This window comes from Ochotona curzoniae, unplaced genomic scaffold, assembly GCF_017591425.1.
Source record: "Ochotona curzoniae isolate NIBS_2020 unplaced genomic scaffold, NIBS_Ocur_1.0 scaffold_3223, whole genome shotgun sequence".
Lineage (NCBI taxonomy): Eukaryota > Metazoa > Chordata > Mammalia > Lagomorpha > Ochotonidae > Ochotona > Ochotona curzoniae.
In genome coordinates, this window is record NW_024467108.1 from 745,326 (window position 1) to 755,412 (window position 10,087).

A 10,087-nucleotide genomic window follows, 5' to 3' on the forward strand; every position below is an offset into this window, starting at 1 on the left:
TGTCATTAAACACACTTTTAAACAGTAGCAGCAATGGTATCAGCAATATATCTATAAAGGATCCTAACGGGCAGGTCCGTTTTAAGACCAAAAATGTTCCTCTGTCTCTTTCCTTATAAATGTATCCATAAAGCATTTCTTAGTCTTATCTTAAAAATAAAAATGATAGAGAGGTTTATATATTTGCTTAACATCATTTAGGTATTTTGGAGTGGTACTGGGACTCAAACATATAACGACACTATTCTATGATGCTTCTTATGAACTGCTGACTTTCCAGATTTTTCACAAGACTTTTCAGTATTAAATGTGCAGTTTTGGACCACATAAGCTCCTCAAAATGAAAGTTGGATTATAAAGTTTCAATTCCAACCATGCAGCAAGCACATATGGAAACTGGAACCCTGGAGCAGGTGCTTTACTTTTCTTGAACACATGGTTTTTCAATTGTTGAATCATTTGTCACAATCAGTTAAGGCTATGGGTAAGAAATATGAAATATAAAAATATGTGATAAGTACAGGACAGCCTCAGGAGGAATACAAGGAAATTGAATGAGCTAGGTGTGAAAAAATTTGATTTTGTTATCTGAAAGAGGTGAAAGAATGAAATTTCTTTTTAACCGGATAGCATTTTCTAACTTCCTGATCACTCCCCCAGTGAAATTCAGAATAAAATGTATGTGTAATCACACTTTATAAAACTAAATTCTGCTTTCTTCTCCTAGAATGAGACAATGATGATGTAGTTTCTCCAAAGTTCTAACTGACTAATGACTGATGTCCCTGGCTTTTCATGGGCAACTTCAGGATCAATGGCTCTGATAGTCCCAGCTTTATACTGACCGGGTTCCCAGGGATGGAGTCCCTGGAACCCTGGTTGTCCCTCCCTCTTCTTCTCTTCTATACCATCTCCATCGTGGGCAATGGCCTGATCCTGCTTATTGTCAAGGAGGAGCAAAGCCTGCACCAGCCCATGTACTACTTCTTGTCCCTGCTCTCAGTCAATGACTTGGGTGTGTCGCTCTCCACATTGCCGACTGTCCTGGCTGCCCTGTGCTTCCGTGCTCGAGTGATCTCCTTTAATGCCTGCTTGGTTCAAATGTTTTTCATTCACCTCTTCTCTTGGACAGAATCTGGCATTCTTCTTGCCATGAGCTTCGATCGCTATGTGGCCATCTGTAACCCTCTACGCTACGCTACAGTGCTCACCAACGTCCGCATTGTAGCCATGGGCTTGAGTACTGTACTCCGCAGCTTCGCCCTCATTGTGGTCTTCCCACTGCTGTTGCACAGACTGCCCTTCTGCCACCCACAAAACATTCTCTCCCATGCCTACTGCCTTCACGTGGATATGATTAAATTGGCATGCACTGATGTTTCCATCAACAGCCACTATGGGCTATCTGTTGTTTTGTTCACCTTTGGCCTGGACTCTGCCCTGATTCTCATTTCCTATGTCCTCATCCTGCGGTCAGTGTTAGCCATTGCTTCTCGAGAGGAACGCCTCAAGACACTCAACACATGTGTGTCACACATATTAGCTGTGCTTATCTTCTATGTGCCCATGGTAAGCGTTTCCATTGTACACCGCTTTGGAGCTGGCCTGCCCCATGCTGTTCATATCCTCATGTCCATTCTCTATCTCTTTGTGCCTCCCATGCTCAATCCCATCATCTACTCCATTAAGACAAAGGAGATCCGGCGCAGACTTCTCAAGATGCTCTTCAGAGTCAAGTTCTGACTCTGGCAGATCTAAAAGCACTAGATGATCATTGGGGATGGAGAGCCAGACGCCAGAGTAAGCATGGGTAAATCTGGGAAAAGCTGTTGTTACATTTCAAATTCTAGAATCAATGGTCATTTATTTTAATCTACACTGAAGGACAAATGTGCAGATAGTAATGTTAACCTGGTAGAACCACTTTGGGTCTTATTGAGAAATTAGCTAAGTTGGGGTCTTCTAGAAGCAAAAAGTGATCTCCCCTACAGCAAACAGCAGAATGAGGGACTTGTGACTGTTGTCAGCTGAGTGGGGAGAGAGGAAATGGGGAGAGTGGCAGGCGAAATCCCTGAGCCTATGGAACTGTACCATGAAAAAAAAAAAACCAAGAGAATATTGAGCATCACTTCAGGGTGGGATTATTGCTGAATGAACTGGAAAGCAACTGCAGGACTTTTGGTAATATGGTTATGGACCTGTACAACTAGCAAGAGGACAAATGTGCACAAAGCAGTGACCGTGGGCTGGGTGTTCATTATCACAGAAATGCAGTGTGACTGATTTCAGATGCTGCAAGAAGCGAGGGCCTCTGTCGTCGTGTTGTTGAAAAAGTTGGGATATTTTATGATATGCAAGTAGGCAGAATTAGAATTTGGGATTCCTGGGATAAAGTTTTTCCATGTTGGATGGAAAGCCTTAGATTCTTAACTTGTTGGCTCACCTCCACTAAACACAGCTTTTTGTCTATGTCTTTTGTGACCTTTCCATTACTCTTTGTAACTATTTGGTTACCCTTGATAGAATCTGATATTTATAAAACTAGCTTTCTACTCCATCCATCCACATAAGAATTATCAAGGGCTCTCTAATTATATAGCATTTATTGATAGTACAAATGAAAAAGTGAAAAACATATAGATAGAATAAATGAATCAATAAAATAAATGGATAGAATAAATGGAAAAAGGACATGAATGAATGGATAAAAGAAATAATGTGAACTGATTTGATTTCACTCCTTTCAGTTTTGTACCATGAAATATTTTTATAACCTGTGTGTTGTGAGTAACTGCAACAAACCCTTCTAGGTATTAATTTTCTCACCTGAAAAATAAAATATCAAACTCCATTTTATTTTGTTCATAGGTGTGTTTTGAGGAACAAAGTATCCTAAAAATATTAAAACATTCATATGGAGATTGTTACACATATCATTTCAATCAATAAAGATAAATGGAGATTATTTAGCATCATAGCAACACATGCATAAGCCATAGTCTAAAGGTTATTTTGTCCATGTTTTCCTGTAACTTAAATAGGACGGCTTTGTAGTTCTCCATACCCAAATGTGGTTTAACCATGTCGGTTTGGTTAGGTTTTCTCTTCATGTATAGGGACCAGACTCATCCATCTTTATATTATTTAGTTTCTAACATTAGGCCTAAAATATCTCACACACTCATATATGTTGAGGAATAAATTAAATGACTTAATCTCTCTCTTTGTCCCTCTCTCTGTCTCAGTAACTCTGACACAAATACAACTCAAAAAAAAAAACACTTTATATTTAAATGAATGATCACATTTTCAACTGTTTAATTCTGAAATACACCAGGTGCATTTTGGAGCAGAGGGTTAAAATGCTGCTTTCAGCACTGGCACACTATACTGGAAATGCTAATTCAGTTCTTGCTGCTCCGCCTTTGATCCAGCTTCCTGCTAATGTGTTTGGGAAGGCAACAGAAGATGGCCAGGGACCTTGGTCCTCTGCTACCTCTTTGAGAAACTGGGGTGGAGTGCCTGGTTCCTGTTTACAGTGTGGCACAGGTTTGGTTGTTGAGCCCATTTTGGGAGTGAAGTAGATAAATATTTTCTTTCTTTTTGTCACTCTGCCTTCAAAATAAACAAATATTTAAGTAAGATAAATAAAATAGTGATGTTTCAACTAAAGAATGCTTTAAGTGAAGGTTTTGTTACTTATAGTCTAAATACTGTATGAATGAAAGATATAACCATATTGAAAATAAATAATACCTAAACATTTCATAGTTTAAATATATTTCGCATGTTTATATCACTCAAAATTTCATACTTTATATTGTTTCAATGGATTAACAGGATTCTGCACTTTATTTATTTGTTAAATCATTGCATAGTTGGAATAGAGAACACAAAGGAGTTTTGAATGAGCTAACGGCAATGGATTGATACAAGTTAGATGTAATGGTTAATCACCCTGATTTGATCATCACACAACGCATATATATCAACACATCTCATGTTATCTCTCAAACATGTGCAATTAGTATGTAACAATCCAGAAAGAGGATAATATCCTAAAGAAAACTATTAAAAAGAAAGACCCTTGAGCAAAAAAAAAAAATCATGGAAAAATTATGAAAAGGCAGAAATGTGTCCAGGAAACAGAATTTTAACCAAGGAGGAATGTTGGGCTAATTCCTTGATAATAGCTGCATACAGATTTGGAAGACATCTTGTGTAAAATCAGAGACAAGTGGATTCCTGAGAAAGATTAAGATGAATCATAAACTTTTAATCAAAATTGATGTGATTAAAGGATGGATATATTTGAGGAAGTTATAAATATGATTTCAGTGAACATGTCAAATTGTTAATAACTTCTAGATACTGACTATATGAGCCTTTGTTTCTCATTTTATTCCATTATCTTCTTGTTATTCCACTTATATCAATTGCTCCAATTTATACTCGTACTTACATCTTATTTCAAAAGAATGTTGATTTTCTCAGATGGGATAATTCAACTTTCTGTCTCTGTCTGCTTTCCTCCAGGTATAGCAGTGGTAGGAAAATCCCATTTCTCCTAATTTTTCAGGCCCATCATTTTCACTATTCACAGCACTTACAGATTAATATCTACCAACTTTCTGAGTCACTTTGTAAGCCTTAGCCTTACCTCTACTCTGTTACCTGTCCTTTTCCACTGTATTGTCTTTTATGCCTGCACGCTTGTGTTTGCATTGTCATATCAGGTCTATTTTTGCCCATCTTCATCATGCGGTTTAATCACTAGTATTTTTTCCTTGTTATCATAAAAGATATTATTATCTTAAAGATAATTCTTATTATCTTAAAGATTCTTATTATCTTAAAGATATCTCACATTATCATAGGTCAGCATTTGGGGTAAGGTTATGTCTTGAAACCCATTGAGGCCAATGATTCAGCTTGGTTGAGTTGTCTGCGATGGGAAGACTGTGGTTCTGATATTAGCTGGTGGGTAGTCTTCACTCCTAAAAACTGTGCACCATGCTTCTTGTGGTTTCTGCCTGATTCCTTCAAGTAATGACGGCTGAGTGCCTCTCATGCCTTGAGTCTCTGACTTATCTTTCTGTGTTTTTTGCTTACGGACTGAAAAAAGTTATATGCTTTCAAGGGCCCCTGTTATTAGGTCAGATCCACAAAGATAATCTGAAAGAAAAAAAAATCCCTATCTAAAGGTGTATAGTCCTAATTTATCTCCAAAATCACTTTTCAGAAAACACAATGTATTGACAGATTTGAACTAAATATACCTTTTTACAAATTTTACTTTTTGACGATGTTTCTATTATGGGAAAGCAAATGAGACCACTGTTTTCACACCTTCCTTATCTTCTTCTCTATCTTGGTGGAGTTAGGGGGTGAAGGGGCGAGACAAGAGGAGAAGCCACACTCAGCCTCCGGGCTGCCGCAGCACCCAGGGTCCTGGATGTGGAGCACTGATCATATCTTTTGAGAGGCATTTTGCTTCCCATAGTCACCATAATAACTGTTTATTTTCTGAGGGTCAAGAGAGCTATTACACAGACCTGGGGACAGCTTCAGATTACTCTACAATATGTTGAATCTCTCTCCATTATTCAACTCTAAATTTTTCCCTGTGCTTGTGGAACAGTTTTTTTTTTTTTTTTTCGAAGAGTCTCCCTGTTGGCTATGGATTTACTTATTTATTTACATTCTCAAGACAAAAAATGGCTAATATTGAGGAACACTAGTAGCACCTGTTTTAACATTGATTTTATATTGTAAATTTTGAAGGTAGGGATTATGGCCTTTACATAAACAGTATTTTATTTTAAATAAGGAACTCTTCTTTTTAAAAAAAGATATTTTTATTGGAAAGTCAGATTCCCAAAGAGATGGAGAGACAAAGATCTTCTGTCTGCTGGTTTAATTCCTAACTAGTCACGATGGCTGGAGTTTGCTGATCTGAAGCCAGGAGCCGGAAGCTTCTTCCTGGTCTCTCACATAGGTGCAGGGTCCCAAGACTTTGGGCCATTCTCTACTGATTTCACAGGTCATAGGTAGGGGGCTGGAGCAGCCAGGACACAAACTGGCAACCATATGGAATCCTGGTGGTTTCAAGGCAACGATTTAGTCACTAGGCTAATGAACCAGGCCCTGATAAGGGACTCTTAAGGAGGAAAACTTAGGACAAACAAATAGTGAATGTAAAATTCTGATGAGTCCATGTTTATTCCTCAAGACTCATTTTATTTGCTGTTATTTTTGCAATGAGAATCAGCATGATTTGTGTGAAGATGTGTGATAATGGTCTGATTTGTCTGTGAGCTGGGTACTTGGAAGGCTAGTACACGAAAACGCGTAGCTTCACACAGACATTAGTTATGGAGACATGCTTTCTAATGATGACTTAAAAGTTATCCCTCCTGAATTGGTTCAAATTTGAGTCTCGTATTACTAAGCATTCTCATTCCTTCCAAATGTATCTGTATTGCTTTCACAGGAGTAAGCTGTTCAAGCTATGCTATGTATTTGCGGTTATGTTTAGGTGAATATTTCTTTCCAAAAGATATCCAGAATCTTATGTTTGATGGTTGAACGTAACTACTAACACCCATTGAGTGTTTGTCTTTAGCCAAAAAGCTAAATATATTTTCTTGAGCTCTTATATAATCATCTCAATCATTATGTAATGTATGTATGATTATTACCCATTTTATAGGTAAAAAAAAATAAGGCAGTAAGTAGACAATATATTTTCTCAAGGTAATTATTGAAACCTAGGTCCAAAGCTAGGTACACCCAACACCAAACTTAAGCAACTGATTTCTGTTAAATATTCCACAAACATTCATGAAGAGAACAGCACAATGCAACTCCCTCCACACTTCCTAACCATGGCAACTCTTTTCTGTAATTTGAATTTGTATGAATGCAGCATATGTATGTGTGAATGCAATATATGTATGTTCAGCTACAGCATGCTAGGGCACCTTAACCTGCTTATTGTGAAGATAGGGTGTTTCCTGCATGATCCAGGAGAAATGTTTATATGGCCTAGTAAGTTTGAATTCTGACATTAATTTACATGAGATTTAAATACTCTGGTGGAACTGGCTTTTCTTGTGGGTACTGATCAGAGCTGTATAATGGGATGTGAGTTTGCTGAATTAGAAGACCCAGGATTAACCATCATCCTTCCACTCACAAGCTGCCCGAGATTACGTCTTCACCTTATGGTACCTAGTTCTTCTGTAAAATAACAGCCTCACTACAATCCTCATGGGTCCCTTCCATGTGTGGTCACTCCTACTGCAACACATCGTGAGACATGAAACACTGCACCAGGGAGAAGTGGAGGACTGCGGATGTCCCCAAAGTCCGTGCGCACCTGCTTGCTTTGCTTTAAAGTGCTTCCTGGATGCACTCATATATTCCTCAAGGTAACTGGGCATGTAGGCAAGCCAGGCGAAGCCTCTAACATTCTCTCATTTTTTTGTACCTCTAAGCATAGAACTCTCAGGTAGGTAAATTGGAGCATCAAGTACTCCATATTCAGGCCTAGGACACTGAACTGGCTTCCTAGAAATCCCGAGTGCTGCAACTGGGCAACGTGAGGGAGGAGCGGCTCCCCATAGCTGAGCTGGGTTCGCCCTGCATGCTATCTGCATGCTAATTCCCTTCATCACATTTCAAATTATATGATTTATACCTTTTTATTTTTCTTGGTCTTGGAAATGTCACCAAATTATCTACTTTATACATTATTTTCTCAGAAGGTATGCTCCATTACATTGCATTTTTTTTTTTTAAGTTGGTGATCTGATATGAATGAACAGTCTTTAACTTTCTCCCAGAATTGTTTGCTTTCAAGGAATATATATATAAAGACTGGGTATTTTCTTAAGTTGCATTTCAGGACCCTAGTTAGTGTTGAAAAACTCCAAATTAACGTTGTCTGTTCATTGGGTACCCAAGTAAAATAAAGTGTATTGGAAAAATTAAAGGCAGGAAAAAAGAGGGTCCTAAAGTAGTACAATGAGAGAAAACTTGCATCTTGAGAAGAAAGGACAGCCGAGTACAAGCTAGCGAATAAAAACAGATGAAATGTTGAAAGGGAGGGTATAGAGAAGGTTTTAGAACTCAGTTTTTTTAAAAAAAACTCGGATCCTAACAAGTTTCTTAACTTTGCACTTTTAGCTTTTATGATCTCATTAAAATATTTTACCATTTATAAATATAAAGAAGAGAACAAAATCCAAAAGCTGAGTAATTACCAAGTATTTCTGTCAATCCATTGCACTAAGCAGTGTAGCAGGGAACGCGTCTATGCATAAGACAAGGATGAGTTCTTGCAGGTGGTGGGAGATGAGGGGAGACAAAACCTTATTCAAGATAGCACAGAAGATGCAGGCTTACATTCGTGAGTGATGAAGAGGGATCATCTCTGATGATAATGTCAATCAAGTGTTCCAGTAGGAGTGCCCTAGGATCTCAGTCCTGGAGATGGATGGAAGTGTGTGTTCACATAGCCTGAGCAAACTCTGATAGCTGGAAGTGACAGATCAAGTGTGTATAATAACTAGACCAGCTTGGATACATTGAGGTGTGAGGAAGAGCTTTTTGGATTTGTATTGATGTTAAATCTGTTGATGTATTGGTGTTAGAGTGCCTAGGTTAGTGTGTTTGCGTTTATTTGATCATTGGGTAATGAGGTTTCTCATCAGAACACTGTGTTTTCAAATTTTCTTTGGAAAAGAGTCCAGTGTGTCAGAGAAATGCAGAAAGCTTTCCAAGAGGCTATTATTATGCTATTGGGGTATCCCATATTATATTTTTATGGTATACAAGTGTGATATTTTGGTTCTGATGTGTGATACAGCAGGTGAAATGAATTGGAGAAAGGCATTGACAGGCATTTTGGGGTTGGTGTTTACATTTTGTTAATTCTTTAACAGTGTAGGGAAAGGAAAAGCAAAAAAGTGAAGTTGAGTTTTGATGGTCTATCTTGGGCATAACAATATTATTGAAGGAGACAGAGAATTCAGATAGGAAATAGTTCTGGGCAAAACCTTTGGCTTAAGGTTAAGGATTTAGAACACTCACATTCTATTTTAGTGTTCCTTGGTTGGAGTATAGGTTTTGCTTCCAATTCCAGGTTGCACACCCAGAGAAACACCAGTTGACAGTTCAGGTGGTTGGGTCAAAGCTACCCAAATGGAAGACTTGGACAGAAATATTGTTCTTAATTTGGCCATGCCATTTTCTGACCATTGTGGGCCTTGTGGAGTAAATTAGCACGTTGTGGGTGCTTCTCTCTGTCTTTTGGTACTTGTGTGTGTCTATATATTCAATAATTTGACTCCCAGATGTGAAACTAAGAAAAATGTAAAAATAAAAATAATCAATTTTGTGGTATAGATAAATGGGTATTAAACTGGTGACTTTCAGGAAGCAAGTACATGTTTGGCTCTGAAATAAATTATATCATTTTCAGTAAAATTGTTCTGGCAGATAAGAAATGTCATCGATGATGGAAAGAAGGAATGAGATGGAAACAAAATCTTGTGCAAAAATTCCTTCCCATCCATTTATGTTAAACGGATCAAGGGAAACCAGAGAAAAAACAAAGGAGTATGGGGTGTAGAGTTGTAGTTAGGTGGTGGGGTTTAATTCACATAAACGGATGGAAAGAGTAAAAACTGTGATTGATGAAACAAGTTGCTTGCCTAGAAAATAACAGAAGCAGTAATCAAAAGAATGTTGTATTAAGTCTCAAACAAAGACACGGCTGTAGAAATAAGCTCCTATTTTATGAGACGTAATTGGCACAGATTTAAGGAGTGCAAAGCAACTGGTCTTGCTCACTGGATAAAACGAAGCATCCAAGATAATTACAGATATTTTAGTGACAATGAAATGCAAGAGTGAGTGATTTGGTGAATGAGATTGATTAATGTCCTGAAGCCGTGACTGTATTATAGATCAGACCCTTGGTTGGAATCCTGACTTAACTTCCAAGCAGAGGCATGTATCAATGTGTATGCCTGTCTGTCTTACAGGACAGTGGCCCTGGACTCGAAGCAGGAATCCCAGC

At 38.0% G+C, this 10,087-nt stretch overlaps 1 protein-coding gene across 1 annotated transcript; it reads left to right on the forward strand.

Moving 5' to 3' along the window:
* The first annotated feature begins 795 nt into the window (after window positions 1-795).
* On the forward strand, window positions 796-1,743 carry LOC121145403 (olfactory receptor 51I2-like). Its single transcript, XM_040964217.1, has one exon. It carries the CDS (start codon window positions 796-798, stop codon window positions 1,741-1,743), a length of 948 nt encoding a protein of 315 aa, XP_040820151.1.
* Window positions 1,744-10,087: the final 8,344 nt, after the last annotated feature.

Coding starts and splice junctions, on each gene's coding strand:
- LOC121145403 (XM_040964217.1), top strand. CDS start 796: ATGGGCAACTTCAGGATCAATGGCTCTGATAGTCCCAGCTTTATACTG.